The 25,967-nt window shown below is 52.7% G+C and overlaps 3 protein-coding genes across 3 annotated transcripts; 2 read left to right on the forward strand and 1 right to left on the reverse strand.

Moving 5' to 3' along the window:
• Window positions 1–281: 281 nt before the first annotated feature.
• Window positions 282–2,334, reverse strand: TGME49_236950 (hypothetical protein). The gene is made up of 2 exons (XM_002369006.2): window positions 1,749–2,334; window positions 282–1,097 (listed from the first exon to the last, which is right to left on the reverse strand). The coding sequence occupies exons 1-2, from the start codon at window positions 1,989–1,991 to the stop codon at window positions 1,002–1,004; spliced, it is 339 nt and encodes a 112-aa protein (XP_002369047.1). The 5' UTR covers window positions 1,992–2,334; the 3' UTR covers window positions 282–1,001.
• Window positions 2,335–2,661: 327 nt separating this feature from the next.
• On the forward strand, window positions 2,662–9,410 carry TGME49_236960 (transporter, major facilitator family protein). The gene is made up of 10 exons (XM_018780475.1): window positions 2,662–3,400; window positions 4,022–4,480; window positions 4,898–5,076; window positions 5,597–5,691; window positions 5,999–6,063; window positions 6,470–7,004; window positions 7,247–7,399; window positions 7,726–7,799; window positions 8,059–8,118; window positions 8,312–9,410. Exons 2-10 carry the CDS (start codon window positions 4,403–4,405, stop codon window positions 8,357–8,359), a joined length of 1,287 nt encoding a protein of 428 aa, XP_018635780.1. The 5' UTR covers window positions 2,662–3,400; window positions 4,022–4,402; the 3' UTR covers window positions 8,360–9,410.
• TGME49_236970 (SWI2/SNF2-containing PHD finger protein) lies at window positions 9,316–25,376 on the forward strand. Its single transcript, XM_002369008.2, has 9 exons — window positions 9,316–17,672; window positions 18,108–18,299; window positions 18,488–18,581; window positions 18,936–19,079; window positions 19,468–20,087; window positions 20,451–21,054; window positions 21,208–22,266; window positions 22,928–23,071; window positions 23,387–25,376. Exons 1-9 carry the CDS (start codon window positions 13,945–13,947, stop codon window positions 24,470–24,472), a joined length of 7,671 nt encoding a protein of 2,556 aa, XP_002369049.1. The 5' UTR covers window positions 9,316–13,944; the 3' UTR covers window positions 24,473–25,376.
• Window positions 25,377–25,967: the final 591 nt, after the last annotated feature.

The following is a 25,967-nucleotide window of genomic DNA, read 5'->3' on the forward strand; positions in this document are numbered from 1 at the left end:
ATAGCATGTCCGCAAGCTTGAGCTTTGCGTGGTTACCCTGCGCGTGTCCGTCATACAGTTAACATGACTGAACCACTCGCTTGACAGTCGCAGACAAGCAAAATATAGTGCCATCTACGGGTACAACAACGAAATGTGAGTGGCATTTACAGGCCACGGTGTTTAGAATGCCTCATGGCTGCGTGTCTACAGGTTCACCCTTGTAGGAGCTCCCGTGTATATCGCCGGGAGGAGCTCAAAGTTCCGAACAATACATGGCTAAGATATGAAATCTAACAAAGAAAATCTTTGCATTTGAATTTATCCGGAGATAACGATTAAAGTTTGCGACTTGCGGAGGGTTGTTTCCGAGGACGGTACGCAACGTACACTTTGTGTGAGCATGAAAAATTACGCGGTGCATGAGAAGGGACCGACAGTGTTTCTCGAAACGCTGTAACGGAGGTATGGTGGCATCAAGACACTGGCGAAACCTGATTTCCACTATAGTTCCAACAGACTCTGTGACCCCCTGACCCCCTAAAATTCTGGCCAGTACTACACAAAGTGTGTTCCCTTGTAACTGTGTGCATGATGCAACGACGGTCTCGACAAATGGCCATCTTTGGTAAGGGATCGAATGCACAACCAACTTGGAGTTCCTCAGCTGCTCCGTGAGCAAATTGGTACCGGAGCGCTTGTGCAAAGCCTGTGGATCTCGAGACGTCATCATACACATCAGAGGTGATCACTCCCCGTCTGTACCGCTGATTCTTCTTTCCACACTTCCTTCGGACTTTCATCCCCTCTACATGCGAAATATTCCATCATGCAGCTCCCCAGCACCCTGGAGACCCCTCTGAGGAATAAGAGAACAAGTGGCAGACAGCTGGAATCTCGAAGTCGTTTCTGCACAATAGACTCCAGCTCTACATGTTTTCCCAATCGAAGTCCCCAAGTCACCGAAAGCCCGCAGCACAGAACTGCAACTCTCAATTATTGGAGACCACTGTTTGCTTCTCTTAGCAGCACGCACAGCAAGTACGCTTCTTCATTCTTTTGATCTGGGGCGGCATGTGGGTGATAACAGTGCCTCCGGGGGGGACGTAGCTCTCGTACTGCAACACACAAACACACGCTCGCAGTTGTCAACGTAACACACGAGTCATGGGAAAGCCGAACGCACCGGCCCACCGAACATGCCATACTTCCACGGTGTTGAAACCGGGTGTTTTCAAGCACAGTGACCTCCCGCAAACCCCCATTTTGACACTCACGAGAATCCGCGGCTTCCCCGTGTCATGCAGATCTAAACACTCGCATTTGTGCTCTGTACACGCTCGTACAACGACGTATTCGTTGGCCAGCGGACCTGGTATTTACACGCGCTCGTGTGTTTAGTATCCTGCGAAACCTGCCACGCTAACCGTTCTCTGAAACGGGTCAGTCACCCATCTCAGAAAGTCTATACCATTATGCGCACCCGTTAAGCTTGAAAAGGCAAGACGCACTGAACAAATAGTAACTGGACGCCTCCCAACAGTTTACCCAACTGGGGAAGGCGCAGTCATCAATCCCCTTTTTCTCTTGGTTGTGCAACTTGCAAAGAAACCTTTGCATTGTGGAGAGCTGCTAACACAACCCAGCACTTTCTGCTGAGAAACCACAACGAACTGACGCAATATACAGACACCAGTGAAGAACTCTTCAGCTCCTACGAATTGACGTGCAACGCCCAAGACCGGCTCATCTCAGAAAGCAAGACCTACAGTTGGGGCAACGTAGTAGGGGACGTTGATGCGTTGGGGTTGAAGGAAGTATTCGCAGGAACTGACGTCCGTGTTCGCTGCAACGTAGATTTCGTGGACATTCTGAGAATCAGCCTCTGTGAGGGTCGCAACTTCGCTGGCGAATGTCCGGTTTGCCGCGATGGCCGCCTGGTGGTGTTGCATTTGCTCCACCGTGTCCATCACTGACCGCTGCTCAGCGGTGCCGTATGCAAGAACGTTCATTTTGAGTTACAAAAAAAACAGTTTAACAAACAAGGGGCTTCTGCAGCGCCGCAGAAAAACAACAGAAGTCAGTACCGGGGGGACCCACAACGGTCTGGCCGAAGCGCTCCTAGGAGCCAAAGAGAAAAGCGAGCGGATACAAAGTTGTCTAAGACTGTATACAACAACATTCGGCCTTCAATACAGTGGTATGCAATTAATTCGACGTTTGCGACAGGCGTCCCAACGCAGGCACATGCCGATGTGCGCCAGTTTTTGTGTGCCGTGTTGCCTTGTGGGGGAGGGTTTTGTCGAAGACGCACACCCTCTGTGCCCGGCCGGACTGTGTCAGAGGCTGCGTCCAGCATTACCGGGGAGTGGTGACGACCGAGTCTGAGTCCCCGATTAATGCACGGCTTATAATGCGTTCCGCAAAATACAGCGTAAACGCCGGTGCCCGCGCTGGAGGGAAGGCCGATGCCCAGTGGTCTGCAAATTTAGTAGCAATAACCAGAGGACACGCTGGCGATTCAGGTTTTCGGTTCGACACCTATCTCTCGTAGACGGCTTACCGTTTTCTCCCCGAATGCCATGACTTGACTTGTGACAGGGAGTTTGCAGGGAGGGGGCTGCTGGAATCACGATTCCACTGCGTCAGCACCCCAACTGCATTGCGTGAAGGCTTCCTTGGTTGTCTTCCCAAATCTTCTTACCCAGCTTGCAGTCGTCTTGCATGCAAGTGTGGCGTAACAGGGTTTGTCTTCTCGCTAACGCCGGATCCGGTGACGCTTAAACCGGGCACCCGTCCTCTCCTGATGCCAAGACTATTTCTTCCGCTTCCACAAAATTTGCTTTAGTGCTTTCCGCAACGATTCTTTCGCATAAAGTTAGGAGATAGACCGCGCAAGGTCGCCTACCCTTCAGCTCTCCAGCGGATTGAGTATATGCGGCAGTAGGACAGATCCGGTGTCTGGGTGAGGAGGCGGAACCGCCGCACAGTAATGCCGTGGTAATTCATGGTCAAACAGCAAGTAACTGACCAAGGTATTCCCCGCTTTCGCTTTTAATCGCAGACCTGCTCGTTCATGAATTTCTACATATATGGGCACGTGAAATTATGATAACTCTTTGCTAGCTACCATGCGGTTGCTGGCAAGACAGCTAGGACTCGAATACACGACCCGTTTTTTTCAATCCCTCGTAAAAACTGCAATCCATTTCGCGCTGGGCATTTGACAGTCCAGCTCTTCATTAGAAAACTCTGTGTATCATGTTTCTTCTCCTCATCTGAACGCGGTCAGCAATCATCACGAGCTGCTGTGCTCTTGTCGCCTTTTGCACCGGAGTTTTGAGTCGGGCCGAACCGCACTTCATATTGTCTGCGGTGAAACGCCGAGATGCTTCTCAACAATGAAGACTTCAATCGAGGCGTGAGTTCAAAATGTGACTCCTTCGCATAGCCGTCGTCACCAGTTTACACAAGGAAAAAGATGGCAGCCTAGCTGCCCGGTTCCGCTGTTTCCTTCCAGGCAATCTACAGCGGTGATGTACGCGATAACCGTGCCTCTATTGCTGAATTTCATCGGCCTTTTTCGGGTTTCGGGAACTGTAAAACTCCGTCACGTGGCTCGTTGAAGGAAGTTCACCGATCCAAAGCAGGACCCCGGCTCGAACTTGCGTCAAACACAGTGGACTAGTCAGCCGATGTTCCGTTCCGCTCTTGGTTTGTGGTGAAATCGCCCTTTTCTTTGAAGCACTCTCTTCAGCAACAACTATGGAGATTTTCTTGACTTGCTGAATTTTTCTTAGGTGCCATTGTCCCACCTCCATTGGTTGCAACCGTTGTCGCATGGGTTCTGCTGCTGTTGGCGTGGGGAATTATGATTCGCAAGTACAGTCATAGCGTGCTATGAACTCCCGTTGGCTAATCCCAAATAGGCAACCCTTAATTTTTTTGGTGAGCTATTCAAGTCAAGGTAACCGTGGCGATAATCATTTATGTGGCGCTGGGGTTCATGTGGTCGGCTGTCGCTGTGCCCAATGTTCCTCAGGGAGCAGAACTCGGGAAGAGACGGTGACGAGGCAGGCCCACTCATCCCACGGAAATCCGGTTACAAGCTGGGTCCCTCAGTTGTTACAACTCAGGCAGGTAAATGATCTCTTTCGTTTGCGCAAGTAGAGGTGAACCGCCAGGACCCTTGCTCAGACGCTCTTCGAGGGAACGCCGGGAATTTACCTCTGGTTCTTCCCTTCACGTGTAGGTAAACACATTTGGCACATTTTTGCTTGTTTCAGACGGAGAAAATATGAATACGAAACGGGCACAAAGGGTGTTCTGCAAGCTCTGATGTGTTCGTTCGTCCTTGTGTGTTTCCGTCGGCGGTGCAGTGCTGAACACAGTCAGCGGCATTGAGGGTCTCGATATCCAGCTTATGCCTGCGAGCTTCAAAGTTCTGCAGGCTGATTTCTCATGGGCACTGCAGGATTTGGGCGCCCTCGTATTTTACCAGGTATGAATTGTGGGCGCAATGACACGCCCCCTCACCAACACCCTACCCTCTCGCGACTTCTCCCCTTATGCGGTTTTCCTCAAGTTGGACCACTCAAGCATCTTCTTCGTAATACAGAACTATGCGTTGCTTGCTTGCTTACATTGCTGGGAAGAACAATGCTTCTATCTCGGGTGTTTCCATTTACAATTTACTGCAGTATGTTTCAAAGAACAAGTCGGCTTCCGTTTCTGGTGCGTATACTGTAACTTTTCAACCCATGACAAGAAAGGGGTTTATTGATTGCAGTGAGAAGGGGCGTAACAAAAGGTGAAGATGATCTCAATTTTCATATTTCGCCGTCATACTATGTTGCGTTGTCGATACCATATCCACCGGAAGAACGTGTGAATGCTGCTTGTGGCTGTTGTCTTGCAGAGCATATCTCAAGCACTCAGTGGGCTCGTATGGGGATACCTTGCGGACCGCTCTTCTCGTGTTCGCCTCCTGGCGACCGGCTGCTGTTCTTGGGGGCTCGTGAGTATGTTTCTTGCCATGGGAACCCAATACTGGCAGTTCGTCGTATTGAAAGTGCTTAACGGCATTGCTATGGCCAGGTGAGTGACGCTGCCCACTGGTCCTGCGGGATCGCTTAAGACTCATTCTGCCTCACAGAAGGCCAACTATAGAGTTCATTTAGAACTTACACTCTTTTGTAATACATTATATGTGGTAGAAAGGTGCCAGAATACTGGGCAAGCAAGGGAAATTGGTTGGACCGTACCCACAAGCGCCAGTTGGTCATTCTGTAATACGATTGCTCATTCGAAATCGAGACAACCCACAGGCCGTCAACATGTTTAATCAGTGAATGGGGGAAACCGAGGACCAGAAGGTGAAATCATTACTGACCGTGGGATGTATGATCCTCTCCAATGTGATTGTTAGGTTTTATGTGAAAATTTTAAAGGACACTATCAAAATATCACGGGTGTATATACAATCATTTTTGAACGTTTTTTTAGGCGCTTTATGAACAACAATTCGTAGAAACTGTTCTTTGACATTCAAATTATGGTATCTGATTTCGTTGATGTGCAAAAGAATAGTGTGAGTCTGCTGTGAACATCTGCGCAGCATTGGCCCGGTGGCACAGTCGCTGATAGCGGATCTGTTTCCGTCAAATATGCGTGGCGAGCAGTTTGGTTGGCTTCAGTTTTTCCTCTGTGGAGGTACGTATATAACTGTGCAGATAATTCGTGGCTTGGACTCTTAATTGGTTGTGCTTTGTCATGTTTGCCCCGCCACCAGCGCCGGATGCTAGATGCTGAGAAAATTCGAGGAAAATTGGTAAATTGCGCGCGAGCTTTACCTATGGATACGTTAAAGTGTCACAGGCAGGGCATTATCGGTGCTTCTTTCGGAGAGTAGCATGTGTTTCTGGTGTTCGGAGGCAAACGGAGCTACGTGCCGTGTTTGTCGTTCTCTTTTTCAAAAATGTCATGAGAAGCGTGTTTGGGCGCGACATTGTTTCTTTAGGTTGCATTGTCGGCGCTCTGATTGGTGGGACCATGGCAAGTTTGACTGTTGTTCCGGGAGTCCGGGTAAGATCTCATTTATTGATCTGGAGACTCGAAGCTACCGACCAGCACGATATTACGAGCCATCTGTTTGCCCTGAAGAAATCCAGCAAGGCCAATGAAACCCCACCCAGGATGGCACTTCTTTCAGGCTTGACTGAACGCCCCCATATATTATTGTATAGCGGTCGTAATAGTGTGACTGCGGTCGAATTACCCTTTTGTGGTGCCCTCTGCAGACAACGTACCAGTTTTCCGATCATTTTCCTCAGACGCGACACGCTGCGCCTGAGATGAGACTCTTTTGATGCTTTTCGTTCTGTTGGTGACAGCGTATCGTCACTTAATGTTCCAGTGTTTGAGCACGAGCGGAAAGCCATTATAAGCTGCAGTTTGGTTACGTGCGTACGTCCGTGTGATTTCTTAACAGGGCTGGCGGGTCGCATTTTTTGTCAGCGGCGTCTTGTCTGTGTGCGCCGGACTTCTCGTGCGAATCATAGCCGTCGAGCCACGCCGCCACGAAGAGTGCGGAGATGGAGATTCCAGACAAGGACTCATCAGGGGAGAGCGCCAGTCGGGCCTCTTCCAGGACATGTACCGACGCTGTCGGAACTTTTGTCGAGCCACTCTCTCGAGAACCTTTTTCATTCTTTTACTGCAGGGTATATGCGGTTATATTCCGCTTCATGCATTTCAGTTTTATACCATGTGGTTTCAGTATATCGGCATGCCCGACTGGCAGGCCAGCGTCCTGACTTCCTGTCCATTGATAGGGGGAATGGTTGGCTCTCTCTTCGGTGGCTGGCTCGGCGATCAAACCGACAAGTGGAGCCACTTCCACGGTCGCCCACTGGTTGGGCAGATGGGCACTCTGATTTCTATCCCTCTGATTTACGTTGGTCTTCTTGTTATTCCTCGTCGGCCTGAGTTCTTCGGACTGTATGCGCTCGACATGCTCCTGCTTGGTGAGCGCTCATTCGAATACGAGTGTCAGACAATTCACATTTCGAGCACACAACCAAACGAAGGTACACAGTATTTAACAATTCCCGGTGAAATTCAATAGCTTTTCCCTGCGTAAATCCCCACTGTTGTTTTCAGTCTATTCTAGCACCTCAGAGTACACTCCTCATTCGTGTTCTTCTCACTCAAACCCTTCTCCAGTTACTGTGTTTCCTTCCTGGCTCGTTAACATGTGTTCTTTCAGGATTTGCAATAGCATGGTGCCCCAGTGGCGTGAACCGACCGATTTTGTCTGAAATTGTGGAGTCGGACGCACGCGCTAGCGTTTTTGCGACACAGATTGTTTTTGAAGGGAGCGTTGCTGCTTTGCTCGGCTCTCCTGTCATTGCCTTCATGGGTAAGCTTCGTCAGCCCTTGCTGTATCAGGGACGACGTACGAGATGTTTTGGTTTAGTCGACAGCGACACCAGCTGAATCCTCCTCCTGGAACATTGGATCAATGGAGTTTAACGAAAGGAACATAACTGAACGCGCAAGTTACTACGAAAAGAAGAAAATAGTCCCCAAAAAATGCTGCTGCTCGGCTCGACAGGAGAGACCTGGATCAAGAGCTGTGGTTTTGGATGTCGCATGCCCGTCTCACAACGCGCACACAAAACGTGAAAATAATTCCTGTGCTTGCCGCACTCATGTAAATTAGGCCGTGTTCATGCATTCACTCAGCTGAGTCACTGTTCGGCTATCGCGGAGCAGGTGCATCGTCTCTTTCGGAAGCTCTCAAACTGAAAAATATCGAGGTGAGCTCAGACACATTTTCATTCTGTAATGATGAGCGCTTGTGTGCAGCGTACGATTGATCAGAGACCCCGTCGACTACACTTGTCCATTCCCGTCGACTACACTTGTCGATTTGCTTCAACCTAACAAGAAACATTACACCTGTCTACATTCTGCCGCTAGGCCCGCCACTGATATACTTAGGGAACAAAGTCACAATGGATACTCCTTCGGTGTGGGCGTGGCTATTTACTGTACCCCCTGTTCGCGTCTTTTCAGGCTCTTGCCAATGCTTTGCTCGTTGCGACGGCCTTCCCGTGGACGGTTTGCTTCTTCCTCGTAAGTTCCGTGGACTGGGCCTTACTGCACAGTCCGTTGGGTTGACAGCTTTACGTTTGAGGCAGGGGTCGTGCAGCTTTTGAATGTGTAGATTCAGCTCTCTAGTATTTGACAGACGGTCGGCACTCATGAAGCGTTTTTGAATGGCTGTCGTCATATTGGCTACGTCTCTCAATTGTGTGTTTCTGCTCAGTATGGGCTGCTCCACTTCACATACCCGAAGGATGTCTCTTCCTCGTGAACAGGACGACTGCTTCAGTTGAGCTGTTTCCGAACGCGGAGAAGATGCATATCCGTCTATGCCGTCAAGCCCGAAACAGACTCACTAATGGAAGAAGGCACTCTGGCAGATCGCAGAGTGTCCGCACGTTTTTAGTCAGGCTTTGGTGGCTTTCGGTTGTTTGTGTTGGTACGAAGTCTACGGCTATTCGCTTCCGCTGGCGCCGTCGTAGAAGCGTCGCGCAACTCCCTCATCGTCTGCTCAATTTTGTTGGTTACCCATCTACTGTACTGCTTCAATGTACGCCTCTCCTCCTCGTGACTTGAGAGTCCACTCTGAAGTGATCCTTTAAAGTTAACTTGGTGGGAGAGACAGTCAAAACGCAGTCATCCAGGCAACGCTGTCAGTCCGCACTCTTCAGCCCTGTGGAGACTCCCGTAGCGGGGTCGCCACCGACATGTGGGTTCGAATCCCGCTTGGTCCTCAAAACGCGGCAACTTTGAGAACATACAAACTTCACTTTGGTGCAGCGGCAATTCATCCCTATGACTTGTTGGAAAGATAATAGAAAACTGCGAAAGATGAAATGCCTTCCTTCCTTTTGTCGACAATTTGCAGGGAGCAAAGAACATCATGTACTACCTGAAGCACTAGTAGAGTTTCCGTGAGAATGCGCAACTCATATAGCAACGGTGTTTATGAGTATGATCGTATCCTCGCCAAACTGGGTAGCGTTCTTTACGCCCTTATATGCCCGTTGAGACGTCTTCTACTGCAAGTGCCTGGAAGCTCTTGACTGTCCACATTTTCATCATTGGTTTCAGTGGACAGTCTCTGATTCAAGTCATGGGTTATCTCGATCATAGGTTCCCTAGTTTGGGCACAAGATTAGCGTCGGGCCCCATCGCTTGACTGCCTCACTTGGTGTGGGGGCGATGCCCGGTACACACACCACAGTCGGAAAACTGCATGTCTGCGTTCGATGCTCAGCCAGAGTTTTTCGTTACTCAATACCAGTTCCTGACAGTACACTGGGATGACATTCAGGTAGAAACGGCAACTACGGCACGCAACATGATCTTGCGCATTTCATCATCCGTCGATCCCCATTCCAAAAACGTTCATTGGCAAGGTTGCTTCCGAAGCGGCAACCACAGGCATCCTCTTAGGGCATCGATATCATGCGCAGAATCGGTAGATGAACTGAGGTATGAGATACAGGGAGCACTAATTCGCATGATGTGTGGGTAGCAACACTGTTTCGGGAACAAACACTGAAAGCCCTCGAAGCGCGTGATAAAGCGGAACGGCATCCGCCTTCTGCTTTCCGACGCTGCACCCTGCCAAATGCGAGAGGGGGGTCTCCACTTATTGGTACGGTGCGTGGGTATTATGCGGCTTCACTGAAGTGAGCGGGAGCCTTGCGAGCAAAGAAGCGTTCCTTTCCTATATATGCAAGAAATAATCATTTGGATCCTCCATCTTCAGGCTACTCGAAGTCACCCAGTGTTTGCCTGACACTGTATTTCACTAACTGTTGTGTATCTTAGAGCGACTGCGTCATCCGGAGGCTGGTCGCTTCCACGTGTGAATGTCCACGCAAAAGCGTAAGCGGCATAGGATGTCCTGTCGGCCCTCAAGTTGAACTAGTTCGACTGTTTCTCCACCACTTTTCCTTTTTTGAGAGTGTCAATTTTTCGTTTCGTGAAATGTGGGTTGTGTACTGCGATATTCGATCGTTGGACCCTCGTACGAAAAGGGGTATCCGCCATCAGATATTTTCCACTGAAAAGGTGACTGACACTCACTTGCACGTTCCCCGATGCGTATGAGATTTGGTGCAAACCCCTTGGAGAAAAACGCAACTTGTGGTGGCGCATTTACTTGTCGAAATCGTGGCCAGCCGGGCGATTGTGCCTGTCACCACGAGAGGCCGTACCCGCCTAAGACTGAACTCTTGTTCTGGGGCGATTGGGTTCGCCAGGGGAGGTCATCTTTAAGAGCCCAGCTTTGCAGTTTTCTGCTAGCCCTCCCTCACAAACGTTGTATGCGCAAACAGCCACAAAAGAATAGCGAAGACGACATTTACTCAAATGCCTACTGGCGGAAACTTCTCCCGAAAAAGTTATCTCGGTCGCATCCGGCGCCGCAAAAGTGGCGGCACGAGTCCACGCTGGAAAAAACGAAGCGCTCGGGCGGCGAGCTAACAACGTTGTGCCCGTCTACTCATGTCTATCGAAAATGTTCCCGCACCTGAAGACTTTTCATGAACTCACAGAGTAATCACTCTCATTCCACACGTTTACAGTTTTCTGTGTTGTCTTTTTCTTTGGAGAGCGGCTTTTCATCGAAAAGGCGCCAAGCCTGTAACGGGGGCTGTTGTCAGGAGGTCGAGCGACCATCGGAATCCGCCGCTCATCAGCTCGCCCGTAGTCTGGTTTGTTTCCACCCTCCAAAAAACTATCGACGTGGGCTGTCTGCGCTCCTCGATCTGACGGGATCTATTCAAAATTTAATGCGTCTTCCTAAACGTCGTACCAGGGCATCCCTGCAATTTTAGTTCCAATGCAACACGTCCTCGGCCGTCTTCCTTGCTGCGTCGTCGTGCGTGGACATTTGGGCTCGTGAGTTGCCTCGACGCATACACACACACTCAGAGCCAGCACACTCAAGTTGGACACTTTTGTTCTGAGGTGAGGGGTGGTTGTGGAAAAAGGTTGCGCGCCCACCTTCGCCGTCGCTTCCTTCCCAAGATATTTTTCTCCGTCTTGTTCGACCTGCTTTCGTAGCGTGCGTCGAGTGGAGGAGGGAAACGTGAGGGCGTGAAAGGGGGGTGCATTCCACGATTTCACTCGAACTCGCTGCACGCAGGATTGCTTTGGGTGGAATTGAACACGAACTGGCGTTCTACAGTAGCGAAGATGGACAACGAATCGTCCGGTTTACCCGACTAGAATTGCTGGGAGGAATGTCTGTGCTCAGTTTTGCCGCCATCGCTCCTAGCAATTTTTCGCTAGTATGTGCGCGCGGAGCAGCCGGTGACCGGGGAGGCGCAGCGTCTTCCCTGCGGATTACTCCACAGCATGTGTCTCGGGACACAAACACAGCCCGCGTGGTGTGGAGGGAGATTTCTCGCTGTCCGAGACCGAGCGGGCTGGTACCACGAATAGGGGGGCTCGCCTCGCGCGTTTTCCAACTCCAACGAAGGAACGCGCATCTTTCGATTCTTTTGTTCCTTCTTCGCCCCCCCTCTCTTTTTGGGAGCGGCTAAAGACGCTGGTCTTGCTTGTCGACGTTCTTCCCCCGTGCGCACAGGCTGTTGGGGGGCTCCGACCAGAGAAACAAGAGAGGCCTTCGTATTTGGAGGCGGGGGAAAGAGACTTGAAATCGTTGCGCGCCTGTTGCACAATATTAAAGCGCCGAGCGGGAGAGAGGAAGAACGTCATCTTCCCCCTGTTTCCCTGGGGATTCGTCTACGCGTAGCTGCGTTTTTTCTTTTTCCTTTCGAAGCGCCTGGGGCATGCCTCTTCTTTTCTTCACTTCTTTGCGGCATACGCGCTTACTTTTCTCCAACAGCCTTCTGGCCGTGTCTTCATTCTTTCTCCACGGAAGCGAACAGACGGCAATCACTCCGGCCCCCGTAAAACCTCTCTGCTTAGTTTTTCTTCTGTGGTCTTTCACCATCGCGGGGAAGCGGTGACCTTTCGTTTTTTTATTAGCTTTCCATCCGTCTCCCTATTTCCCCTCGTAGACTGCCGTCTCTGTGCAACATCTTCCCGGCCGCACCCTGGGACTGAGGCTGACGGTCCGCATGAAAAAACGATTTTCACGAGTGGACGCCTCGCGAGCGGCGCGGGAGTCCTGTGATCAGGAAGACCTACCTCGCGAGCTCGTCTTCCCTCATGCTTCTTCAAGAAGGTTGCTTTTGTTGCCTCTTTCCCCGTCTTTTGGCTCTCATACGCGTTTTCTTCCCCACTACCCTTCCGTGTTCTTGGCCCAGCTGTCCAACACCCCTCGACAAAAAGTGTGAAACAAAAGGACTGTAAACTCTCAGTCGAGTCCTTTTTCGGCACCTGTGTGGGAGCGAAACAACTCATCAACTGATACAGCTTCTTCGGTTTTTTCTGCCAACATAACTCGCTCATACACGCGATACCGTCTCGGTTTCCCAAAGATTGTCGCCATGAAAGTTGAAAAATGAAGCTGCGTCTCCGGTAAAGGCGGACGTGTGCATGGATTACGAATGTTTTTTTATCATTCGTGTAGTGAATCACCAGTTCTCCGCGTCAGTTGCTCACCTCTACGGGGAGCCTCGCTCACACCTTTCGTAGTGGAGCAACATTTTCCGTCCGTGTTGTGTTTCACTGGCTGCAACACATCCTGGTAAACAGCCGCTGCATTTCCATTTTCACTCTGGAATCGAAAGAGACTGCTATCTTTCGTTTACCCTGGTTGTCGCGTCGCCACTGTTCACGAGCGTTCCGACCCTTGCTGCCATCAGGAACACAGTCGCTTTCCGTCGTCTGTGGCTCTTTCTACCCCGTCGTACGTCCTTGTCCTTGCAAAGCCTTCCACGGTATTCGTCTCCTTGTTGCTCGCCATCTGCGCTGGTGTGCCCTACTTGCCGTGATTTGCTTTTCTGCTTTCACTCCCCGAACGGTTGTACGGGTGTTCTTGGAAGCGGTTCGTCTACAGAAGAGGGAAACCGAACTTGCCTCATCTGCGTGCGTTTGTGTATGTAAGGATAGACATATCATTGTATTCGTCGTGTGAAGCCGTGCGGGTCGTCCACTGTACTCCTGTATCGCACTCCTGTGGGAAATCATTTTCTTCCCGTGTTTTTCGGCCTCCGAGTTGGTTTGCTGACCGCGGCGGTGTCGGCCTTTCGATTTTGTGTGTATGAACTCTTGAGTCGGTTGACACTCGCCGCTACTCTTCTCAGCTTCCACCTATCGACGTTCGCTGGGAACTCGACTGCCGGAGACGCTCGCATGTACATTGTGTCGTTTGCCGGCAGGCCGTTTCCTCTGTACGGATTGTTGACGGACTACCGCAAATTGGAAAGCCGTGGAGACGCGAGGAGGAGGGTCCAGTGGTGGGAAAGCGTGAATAAGGTGGAGTTCTTGTTACTGTTAGAATCACGGCACACACCCTTTAATTCTTCCACCCACTCACAGGCACATTTGTTTCGCATACTTCTCTCCGTTTTGAAAACGAGAAAACGTAGATTCTTGTCAACGAAGAACGCAGGGAGCCCCCGTGTTAAAAGGTTTTGCTTGTTTGTCTTTTTCGTGTAGCATCAACTGTGTCGTCTCTGTGTAGCATTTCCGTACCCACGCCCTCTGAGCCGTACCCTGTGACACAGTTTCGCGTCCTCGCCCTCGTCGAAGCAAACGGCCGGTGACTGGCTTGTCTCTGTATCTGCTGTCGTTCTTCTTTCGGCCTAAAATACCGGCGACGCTCGCGCTTCACAGGCAGCCGCCCGTTCCCGTTTCCGGCGGGGTCTGCGACCCGGACGCCGCGCTGTCCTCCGGTGTCTCTGTATCGCGACTTTCTCTGCGGTATCGGCCTCGCGTTGATGCGCGTTGGTCTCTGGCTTCATCGGGATGGGAAGTCAGGGAGTGAGGAGCGGCTCCGCTAGCCGCAGCGGGAGTGGAGAGAACAGCCGGAGCAGCAGCTGCGCGCGAGACGCTTCCTCTTCTCCACCCCGTTCCACGTTCAATTCGCCGCGTCTGCGTGCTCAGGCGGAACGCCAGGCGGCGGCGCAAGCGGAGGCAGTGGCGTCCTCCTCTTCGATGCCGCGAAATGGCTGTCAGTCTTCGGTTGCTGCCGGCGTTTCGTCGGGTCGCAGCACGAAGTTCTCCGGATCGTTTTTCAGTCAAGCGAGCAGCTCGGGAGCAGGTCGGTCGAAGCGCGGGGGCATGTGGTGCTATATCTGTCGAGACTCGATGCAACGAGGGGAGGAGAACACCGTGGAGTGTACCGCCTGTCCGAAGCGGTTCCACATGGAGTGTCTCCAGCAGGAGGGCGTGATCCAGCCCGGTGAGCGAGTGGCTGCGGACGACTGGATGTGCCCGCAGTGTCTGGAGGAACATGAAGAAGACGAGATCCAGAACGACGAACGATGTTTCATCTGCAAGCGGAAGGAGCCGGAGGACGAGGAGGAGGACCGCCTGCTCATGTGCGACGGATGCCCGAACAGCTACCACATGCGGTCCTGCCTGAAACTGACGATCGAGCCCGACGAAGAAAAGTGGTTCTGCCCTGAGTGCAATCCCTCGGGCTTCAAGCAGGACGAAATTCGCCGCCTCGGCCGCGGCCGCGCTGGCGCCGGCACGACCGAAGGCCGCGGCGAAATCGTGAACTCGTCGACGTGCTACGTTTGCCAACGGCCCGGAAAACTCCTCGGCTGCGACTTTTGTGTCAACAGCTTCCATCCCACCTGTCTCGTAGACGTGGACTGGGACGCCATCGGCGAAGAGTGGGAGTGTCCAGTCTGCAAGGGTCACGACCCGCTGGCGAACCAGATGCACAAGCGGTGGTCGCGCGCCGAGATCGACGCGAAGCGGAAGGAGCGCATCAAGTGCCTGGAGCGGATCCGCGTGAAGACGACTCGGTATCGCAACCGCTTTCTCCTCGTCAACCAAAAGGACCTCGGACCGTTTGTCAACCAGAAGGTCTTGAACAACCTAGCCAAGTCGTTTCGCGCGCAAATGAACGCAAACGCTTCGGGAAGGCGCCGCGGCCCCCAGGCCCAATGCGGCCGGTTGCAGGTCGAGCGGTCGATCCAGGATCTCCTGGAGAGCCTCGAGGACGAGGCTGCAGAGGAGAGCGCCAAATTTGTCAAGCGCGCGTACCGGGCGTGTCGTCACCCGAGTGGTCGGAAGATCGAGGGTGTACCGCTGCGTGAAGGCATAGCACTGAAGCCGCACCAGGAAGAAGGCGTGGAATGGCTCCTGCGGTCCTTCATGACTGGAGGCGGCATTCTCGCCGACGAGATGGGGCTCGGAAAGACGATCCAAACCCTGTGCTTCTTGTCGTACTTGAACGCGATGAAGCTCGAGGGCCCCCACTTGATCGTCGTCCCGCTGTCCACCGTGGGCAACTGGATGCGGGAAGTCCACCGCTTCACCCCGTCGCTGACGCATATTAAAATCTGCGGGTCGCGCGCCGAGCGCCAGCACGCGATGGAGGACCGCCTGGCGCAGAAGGGACTCTACGATTTGTACATCACAACGTACGAGACAGTGAAGAGCGAGGAGGAGTTCTTTGTGGAGACGATTCCTCACTGGCAATGCATCGTTCTGGACGAAGCACACCGCATCAAGAATGCGTCGGGCGCCATTCGCCACGCCCTGGACCGCGTCATCGGCAACATGCGGCTGCTGCTGACGGGGACGCCTCTCCAGAACAACGCTGCAGAGTTGTTCACGCTCATCAACTTCCTTATGCCGGACGTGTTCCGGGACTCGCAGGTAATTGAGCAGGCTTTTTTGGCGAATCCACAGGGTGGCGGCGCGGGTGCGCAAGCGGCGACCAAGAGGGATACAGCCTCCGGACGCGGCGATAACATCAGCCCCAAGAGTCAGAACGGGAAGAAGGCTCCCGTTGTCGAGGTGGACCAGCTGTTCCGCCAGGAAGATCTGGAGGCGATTCGTAACCTTCTCGACCGCGTTATGCTAAGAAGACTAAAGGAACAGGCTATCGCCCTCCCGAAAAAGTTGTACCATTCTGTTTGGGTGCCGCTCTCGGCGCCGGCCGCCTCGTGGCTCGAACGACTGCTGCGAGTTCGAGCGCTGCAGGAAGCTGGCAAGGACAAACTAAACACGAGCTCGTATCGTAAGATGCTGGGACTCGTTATCAAAATGCGCATCATCTGCGCACACCCGAAGGCTCTCTGTGCCCGCGAGAGCCAAATGCAGCGACTCCAGGCGTTTTTCGTGGAGGAGAACGCGGAAATGCAGACGGAGGTAATCGAGGCTGCCCGGAAGATCCAACGGATCGAAGGAGAAGCCCACATACTGTGCAGCGCGAAGCTTACGTTCCTGGATAAACTGATGCGTCACCTGCACGAGCTAAACTGCAAGTATGTCCCTAGGTATGAGAAAGACTACGAGAACCATCGACGAGAGACCGCGACGTACAAGTTCTATAAACACCACGAGGAACGGGTGAAGGAGGAAACGGCCGCAGGGCGCAAGCCTCCGCGGCGCCCAAAGAGAAACGAACTTGGAGGCATCGAAGAGTTCCAGCGTTTGCTGCGGGCGGGTCACCCGCGACTGGCGGGTGTACCAACAGTTGAAGACCCCGACTTCCTAGAGGAAGGCATGTACCCAGCCGAATTTCAGCTGCCGCAGCCGGTTGAGTCAAGCGTGAGAGGCGCAGACGGACTGGGTCTCCTCGGAAGACGGCGGGCGAGTGGGGACGAGGGTGTCGATATGGAGAACGGGCGAGACAGAGGGAAGGTATCGAGTTCTTCAGAAGGGGCGGACATGGCAGAGGGCAAACATGGCGCTTCTCAGTCGTCTCGCGGACCGCATGATGGAACTGGGAAGCGGAAGGTGATTGACGATGAGGATGACCAAGACGAGGGCGACGCCGTCAAGTCCCGAGATGCGGCCCGGACTAAGAAAAAGCGTGGCTTGGTCATTTTGGACGAGGACGATGATATGGGGACTGTGACGGCCGTTTCTTCTTCGTCCCCCGTCCCCATTGCCTCCTCAATGACTTCCTCCACTGCAGCCACGTCGCCCGCGGCTGAGGACGCGTCTTCTGGCGCAAGGCGGAGCAGTTCTTCAGAACATTCGGACGAACTGCGTCCGCCCCCCACCCCAGGTGAAGGCGCTTCTACTGCCGCCTCGGTGGTGAAAAGTGAAGATGCGGTGCCGAATGGGCTGCAGGCGTCTCCGAGGGGACTGTGTGCCTCCCCACGGGCCGGCGATGAGGCCTTGTCGACGACGTGCTGCACCAGCACCCCGTCAAGCACGAAAGACAACGGAAGAAGAAGCGGCCGAAGCAGCGATGGAACCCAACCGGCGTATCCCGTAAAGAAGGAAGAAGGCGAGCAAGTGGGCGGAGCAAAGGCGGAAGTGTCCAAGGAGGAGACGGAAGAGACCAAAGTGGAGGTGAAGGTCGAAACGCAGGAGCGAACAGAGGGCGCGGAACAACAGCGGAACGGAAAGGGAGAAGCAGTGGCGTTTGGAAATGAAAAACAAGAATTCGTCATCGACCGGTCACAACCTAAAGCCCAGCGACTCCTTGTCTTCACGCAGTTTCAACTCGTCCTGGATGAACTCGAAGCCTACTGCCACTATCGAGGCTGGAAATATCTAAGGTTCGTTCCGTGCTCAAACCCCAGATAATACTGTCTCTTCCGTAGGCAGTTTTGTGGGTGTTGGCCGGACGTGAAAGCACCTTTCACTTTTTTGCCCACGTGTACACCACTGGAAATCATTAGTTCGCAAGAGATAACTTCACGTCGCTTTTCAGCTGCCAAAGATGCGTGGATGTACCCAACCGTTTTGGACGGAGAGCTTGTGTCGCCAGTCAACTTCCGGCGGGTAAAATTCCTCACGAGTGCGCTCGCACAGTGAGTTGGTAGCCAACTCTTCCTGACTTGTGCCAAATCTGCATGCGTTGTTGTGTTCCGAGCTGCCACGCGATCTCCACAGCTAACGCACGTAGCTCCAGAGGCCGCGGAGGAGCCTGTGCTTGCCCTTCTGTGCTGTCGTGTTTCACGGAAATGGTATCTTTTTTTTACTGTTCTCAGACTAGATGGGTCGACAAACAAGTTCGTGCGCGAACTCGACATCCGCGACTTCAACTCCGAGAACAGCACGTACTTCGTCTACCTCATCAGCACCCGCGCAGGAGGTCTTGGGATCAACCTGACGTCGGCCAACCACGTCGTCCTCTACGACCATGACTGGAACCCTTTCATCGATCTCCAAGCAATTGACAGGTGCGGGCGGAAGAAAGAGAAGGTGGAGGGAAAGCAGGTGGACCATTCGTGCGGGGCAGGCGAATGGGGAGACACTAGAGATTCTTTGCACGCAGAGCACAGCTGCGGTATTCCCTTGAGCACGCATTGCCTTTCCGACGGTAAAGCTAGTTCTATTTCTTGTGCGTTAACCTGTTTGTTTGCTGCAGAGCTCATCGTATCGGGCAACAAAGGGCGGTCCACGTCTGGAGTCTCGTCAACGAGTGGACGGTCGAGGAACGCATGGCCTTCCGACGTGAACAGGTGTGTTTGGGGCAGCGGAATTCTGCGAGAGAGCACAAGGTAGCCAGAAATGATGTTCGCGCATCCGAGATGCCAGATGAAGCCAACGAAGAAAGCAAGGAAACAGGAAGAAGCAGGCATTTAGGTACGGGAGAGGCGGAGGAGACGGCGGAGGCAGCGACATAAAGGAGAACGCAGGGATCGAAGGAAGAGAGGTAGCCTAGCGACTGAGTGAAGGCGGTAACGGAGACGAGAGGGCGCGCAGCCACAGAGAAACGAGAGAGGGGAGAGCCACTTGCCGCTGGTCTTTCTGCTGATCACTAACAACGTCTCAACAAGCAATCGTGAGAGTGTGACCATTTATTCGTTCTTCAGAAACTGCGTTTAGACAAACTTCTCGTTCAAAACCAGCAGGAAGAAGCCCTGGACGACGAAGACGAAGAACAGCAGAAAGGTGGAGACAAAATCTCGACCGATGAGATTCGAAAGCTTATGCTGCACGGCCGCAAGGCTATTGTGGTGCGTCGACGTCCATATCTGTCACTGTTTCCAGAATACTTGCGTGAACTTCGTCGTGCATTCTGCGCTTCACTTTAAATTTCCAGAGGCTGTTCTCCTGTGGGCATCACTACAGTAGTAGTATGGTCGTAAGTGCGCATGTCGTTCCACTTTTGCGCATATTTACGTACCCCTTCCTCAGGCGTTCCTGTTTCTCTGCGTTTCTGTTTCCGCAATACCGTATCGTCGCTTCAACTGTTCCTTGCTATTCTGCACGCTAGAGTCTTCAACTGCCCGTATCATCGTGTCGTTCGCTGACACCCCTCGAATGTGCGGGACACAGGATGCCGTCTACGCGTGCTGCTTTTGTAGTTCAGCCACTGTGGATTCGTCCTTTTCGTGTTTCCAGGAAGTGGCAGCAAAGAATCCTGTCAGTATTGCAGAGTGTTCTCTGGAGGAGTTGACGGATCGTCAGCGTCTCCCTCTTCCCGAGCTTATGGATGGCGAGGGCAACGGGGACAGTGCTCTTCTGGACTCCAGTCGCATAACAACAAACGAAGATGGAGACGACGATGAACTGGGTAGCCGCGATGGCGAAAATATGGTTGACATCGATGAGGTGATGAACGAAGAAGCAGAAGAGCAAAACAAACGGTTTCAGCTACTTGAGTCCGCAGATAGCGTCTCTCCCGATACAGGAAGTGTAGAGATGGGAGTGGCAGGCTGTGGAGGCTCTACAGGAGGCCCGCAAGACAGTCCAGAAGGCTCCAAGACCACCAGCGAAAATGAGACTGCTTTCGCAAGGGAGATCGAGAGAGCGAGGGAGGGAGAAGAAGGACGGACACCCACGGGTGACCAGGCTGTGCCGAGTCCGGCCGAGGGAGAAAACGACGCAAGCCGCGGATCCGGCACAGGCAGAACCAAGGGGAAACTCGAAAACGAGTTGCAAAGAGCTGGTGTCTTGTGGCGGTCAGAAAGAGAAAGAAAGAAACCCATCGCTGTGTATGTACCCCAGGAATTCGGCCAAAGGTACGTGGTACACGAAAGGAAGACGGGTGGTGCAGAGAAGAGAGAGTATGCCAGTAATGGTCGTGTTGCCGTGGATGTTGTATCTGTATTTTTCTAAAAGACTGTTGTTGGAAGTTGTTTACGGTCTCTGCTGCGTAGTGATGTTCTGCAGTGGACGTTCGTGGCATGCCGCTTGATGTGAGTTTCTTCCTCGGGCTCTTTCTCCCTCTGCCCTTTTTCGCTGAGAACTAGCGGGCTCTTCCCGCTGCTTCAGGCCCTCTCCGTCTTCCATGTCGATGTGTGCGGAAGGCTTGCGTGGAGAACCGAACCTTTTGACAGTGGAAACGAGCGATTGCACGTGGGCCTCTCTGGTTTCTTTTGTAGGGAGGAGAGGAAGAAGATAAAGCACGAAAGCAAGTGCTTCCTGTGTGGCAACGGAAAGGACTTTGAACACACGAGCGTGGACGCCGATGGCAACACAACTAAGGTGTCGCTGGGAGACTTAGTGTATTGCAGCGGTTGCCCGCGGTCCTATCATCGCGTCTGCGAAGGTCTACCACGAGATGTGAAGAAGAGCTGGAGATGCAGATGGCATGAGTGCTGCCTTTGCTTCCGGAAAACGTCTCAGTGCGGGAACATGCTCATCCACTGCGCCAAGTGTCCTACGTCGTTCTGCTACGACTGTTTTCCTCCCGACTACTGTCGCCACAATGTTAGCGAAGAGTACTACTCTTATCTCCGCCAGAGGGGAATGAATGTTACGCCTCAAAACTGGATTCTTCTGCTATGTTCCCGGTGCAAAGCGGTTGAAGAGCAACAGACGAGAAGACGGCTTACGAAGGAAGAGAAGGAACAAGAGAAACTCCAGCAGAAGGAGCTGCGTCAACAGCAGAAGGAACTCCACCACGACCTTGACGCTTCCAAGAGGAAGCAAGAAAATCAACAAAGACGGCAGGAGTGCAGGCAGCGTGCAGAAGAAGAGAGACAGGTAGGGCTACAGTCACCGTGGTTCTCGAACTGTTTTTCTCTCCCACGTCCGTTTCTCGTGTTCGCGTCCTCTGTTTTGTATCTTCTATGCGTCTTCCTCGATCTGGATTTCGCGGTTGGTTTGGTCTCTCTCGTTGTCTCTGTTTCGTCGCAGTTCCAGGAAGCGAAGCAGCAGATTGATTCTCAGGACGCGAAGCAAGAAGAAGAGCTCCGTCAAGCGTACCAGCATCTCTTCCCCGCTGCTTTTACGGAAGAACTTCACAAACGCGTTTCTGCAGCCAAGTCGGCTCAGAAGGCCAGTCGGGATGCGTCCGTGGCAGTTCAGGCACAGGTCGCTGCAGCTGCGGCTGCCAGAGCCGTGGCTGTCTCTGTTGTCTCCGCGGCAGCTAGTGGATCCCAACCAGCGGTGTCGGGAAGTCTGGATGAGCAGCAACAAAGGAGTCTCCAAGCGGCGGCAGCAGCAGCTCAGCAGGCGGCTCTCAATGCGAAAAAGGCGCAGCAGCAAACGAAGAGGCCGGTGAATCAGCTGGCAAATATGAAGCTTCCCGGAGCGTCGATTGCCCTGTGTGAAAACTGCCACTTCCCCTGCCACGGAGTGCGGGACTATCCGGCGCCGTGCTGCTTCCCCGCAGAGGTCCAGTCACGGTTTTTCGTTCGCTGTACTCCAGGGGGAACGACCAAGACGAGCGGTTGCTACTCGCCCCTGGGAGATAACTCGAAAGCGAGTCAGATCCACACTGGCAATGACTCGGATCAAGGCTCTCTTTCTGCGTCTCCAGACGCTCTCCAACTCCGAGAGGGCGAGGAGGAAGCAGGCACAAGTCACGGGCAGAAGAGAGACGAGGACTACGGAGCGGAGATCACGACCGGGGACGGCCAGCAGCGGTCTCCGTCCGACCGCGAAAACGGGCCTGGAACTGCGTCGCCAGGCGCCGCTCTGCTGCCCGCAGGAAGGGGAAGAGGCGGAGCAGGAACACCCATGACTCCTGAGGTGCCCGCCGCCCTCGCTGAAAAATTGGGTCTCTCCGTCGAGGCGCTGACCAGTGGAGTCGATGCAGCGACTGCGGCGCAAATCACAGCAGCTGGCGGCGCTTCAGACCAAGTGCGCTTCGTCCATCGCCAAGTTTGTGGCTGCTGTGGAGAATGCCGAACGGGAAGGCGTGGACACCTCAGGAAACACTGCCCGAATCTGCCGGCTGAGGAGAAGAAAAAGGTAAGAAACGAATGGATCGTGGGCTCGGATATCTAGCAAATTCAGCAGGGTTGTTTGAACCATTTAATTCCAAGTAGAAGATGTGTAAAACTATCATATTACAAGCATTTCAAAATGTAGTCAGTAGATGGGTGATTATTCGGGCATATAGTATGATTTTCGACTATTATAGGTAGTGCTTTTTGTGATTACGAGCGATAACTGTAATCCATGCATTACGCTTAGAACATAACCGATGTGGGATAGCCTTAATGTAGGATATGCAGATCAATCCGAGCTGCAAACTGTGCAACTCAAATCGAATGATCAAGAGACCCCATCCGGTGGGGTGATGGTACAACAATCGTAAAGAATCACCTTTAGCTGTCTCAAGCAGTCCATTACACCGAACCTCCGATAGACAGATATGTCTTGGTTGATTATATGCTAGTGGCTATATGTCAGTCGAACATGCGCATTTTAGGATTCCATGAAATCCGTCTGGAAGAAGAAGCTTGATAGCTCTATGCGGAATCACATCTTCCTCGAGCGACTCGACAGGCACAGGACCAATGTGTGCATGGCGTGAATGCATATCCTTATGTACCATGTTTTTCTTGGTGCGTCTTCGAAGCGACACTTCCACTTCATGTGGTCTTTTGTGTTTTTCCGTGCTTCTCAGTACGTCGAACGACGAGAAAAGATGCAACAGCTAATTCAAAAACTCATGCAACACCCGCCGATTCCCGACACATCAAACGTCAACGGCTATGCAGGAGCTTCCCCACAGCGGCTCAAGTGGTACTTCCAGCAGTATCAACAGCAAGTAAGCAGATCCGTGATAGAAACACAGCTCACGCTTTTTCCTCGACTGCTGTAGATTGGTTATCTGTGGTTGTGAAACTGGTAGACATTTTGGTTGAGGGAGAAAGCTTCGCTTGGACAGCTGGGTATCTGCATCTGGGACAAATCAAAGGACCCATCTCTTTTCTTGTGTGGATGTAGAAGACCGTGCCCTGTCTGCTTACTGATAGCAGTCGTTGACCGAACGCCGTGTGTAGACCGTGACTTGAGTGTGTAGCAACGGGTATCGAGTACTTTACTAGCCAAGAACGCCTCTGTTTTCTCGCTGTGTTCGCAGGCGGACCGTATCGTTGAAGAGACGATGATTGTTCTGGGTCTTCAAGCGGCGGTGGCGCCCCGGACATTTGGACAACGCCGGTCGGCAGGGGGCGGGAGTTCTGGTCTACCAAGTGGATCACCTGCGGGCAGTTTCCCTCGGAGTCCAGGGACTGCATCTCAGCTCGTGCTCCACCAGCAAGGTGGAGGTTTACCTGTGGTAGAAGGGGCAGCGACAGGTGGACGAAAAAGAAATGTCGATTCTGGCCATGCAACTCCGGGTGGAGCAGGCATGAAGAAGCAGCCAGCCGGTCGACGTCCAAGTGCCAGTCCAAAGAGCGCAGGGCGAGAATCGTCGACCGGCGGAAGTGACGTAGAAGTTGTAGGTGTCGGCCGCACCAACCAATCTTCTGGAGGAGAAAAAGGCAGTCGCTCTCAGGCTGGAAAGGGAGCTGGTGGCGAAGGCAAGGCCGGACGAGGAAACAAGCTTCCGGCGACAAACCCGTGGAACACAGGTCCTCATACCTCCTGCAACAGCCTCGCTTCGGCAACCACTACCAAAGAGGGGGGTTTAACACCGAAGACTCTGCTCAAGGGCGTCGACAGTGCTGTTCAATCTGGATTTGCTGGGGCGTGTACTGCAAATGCTCCCTTCGCTGGCCCGGGGTTCAAACGCGCGCTTGGCGATGGCAAAAGCAACCGATCAGGTGGAGACACGACGGCGCCTGGAGGTAGCACAGATAGTAGCCCAAGCAGTGGTGCGCCACCGCAGAAACGGCGAAAACCAGCGTCTCCAAAGGGGCTTGTGGGAACTGAATCAGGCACATCTGGTGGGAAAAGGGGAGCTGAAGGATCGTCGCTTCTGTCTGGTGCCACGACTGGCGCCTCGAGCAGCGGAAATTCCGGGGGAACGGGATTGAGTGCCGTTGCGCCTGTCAAACAACAGCAGTCGATACTGGAATTCTTCTGTGCGCGAAATACAAAGAGTGGAGGAAACATCACCGCAGCGGGGGGTCCAATGGCCGTCCTCGCTGCTCTTGCTGCTGCCAAACAACGTGCAGCAGGTGGCGGCAGCGTCGCGGGGGCAGGAGGCAAGACAGTCCCGTAAGGAACTTCGGAAACCGGTCCGTTGTGGCCATTTTGTTGGAAAAGTGGACGGCTTCTTCAGTGAAGGAGCAGGCGTAGTATGAGGTCGTCCCCAGTAACGGGTGAGAGGAACAATCTCTGTTAGAGTCGGTGCAAGTACGTGTGCATCACTTGTGTGTTGCCTGGTACAAGGCAGAAACCACTAGGCCGAATTAGGGAATGGAGAGTTCAAGATGACGGTTTATTGACACGGCATTTGTGTTCTGTATAGCGGCTGCTCACGATCGGACAGAGTGACTCAAAGTTGCGTGACATGTGGCTTCCTTTGCTGTTTCAGAAAAGTTTCACACCGGGAAGGCAGAACAACTGCGGTCGCTCTGCATACGTACATTTGTAAAATTATACAGCTTCATCTTTTGTAGTGGAATTGCGCAGTTGATGTTCATGCATGTGTACGTCGAAACTAATTTTTTGTTCATTCCAGCTCCACAGTCAATGATCTAGGTAGAACTGGCGATTGATTGAAGTTGATGCATATGTAGTTATTTTCCCTTGCTTGATTAAAGGTCTATTTGTGCCGAATATTCCCGGGGGACTTGTGCGTGCCTGTACCCTGGAACGCGTGTGACTGACTTCCTTTCTTTCAACCATTTGACTGTACAACGCTGCAAATTTTTTTCTCCACTTCTTGCCTAGGGAACCTACGTACATCAAGAATCTTCCCTCTAGTAAAGCCAGGATTTGAAGAGCTTCATGCGAGCCATCTCGTAGTCCGAAAAGGTGCTGCTGATGATGCATTGGGCGGGGACTGTTGCACCGAAATGCGGTCTTGTCCGTTACGAGAGAACTCATTTTTCTGGTTGGTTTCGGTGTTATGATTCTAAAAGACAAGGCCTTTCAAGCAAACTCAAGTACTTTGCTGCTGCGATAGGAACAAGCGAGGAAACCGAGGAATAGGGCTGCTTATATACTAGCGGTGCCTGGCTCCATCGATGTCTGGGATGTGCCGCTGGTTGATAATGGTTTCGTAGCTTCGTGGGACGAAGCGTGGGGTAATCACAAGTCCCCGGATTCCATACAGGCCGTCCAACGTGAAAATATCTGGTATGTTCTCTAATTCTCTAATAGTGACTGACAGTCGTGCTACGCCTCACACACGCTCACGAATTCTGCCGTTGCAGAGTACCGAACCACAATCTGAACACCGATGTACCGTCACGAGTCGGCAACGGCGAACGGTCGACTGTTCTTGAAATATTTCCCCTCTACAACGTGCCAGTCAGCACTATCTCTGGTAAGTGTAGCTCTGCACTCGTCCGACGAAAGCTTTGAAGACGAGGCTTGCTCAAATATCATGCGTAAAGTTTTGGTCGGGCGTAGCCGCATTTGAGGGAAACACATAGGGGTAAAATAAACGTAGACTACAACACAATACCGTCTTCGTTTTTTGAGCAACGCTACCACATACAGATATAAGACATGGGCCGACACTACCTATCGCAAGGTGGAGCAGAGGG

The sequence above is a fragment of the Toxoplasma gondii genome, chromosome X, assembly GCF_000006565.2.
Source record: "Toxoplasma gondii ME49 chromosome X, whole genome shotgun sequence".
Taxonomy (NCBI): domain Eukaryota; phylum Apicomplexa; class Conoidasida; order Eucoccidiorida; family Sarcocystidae; genus Toxoplasma; species Toxoplasma gondii.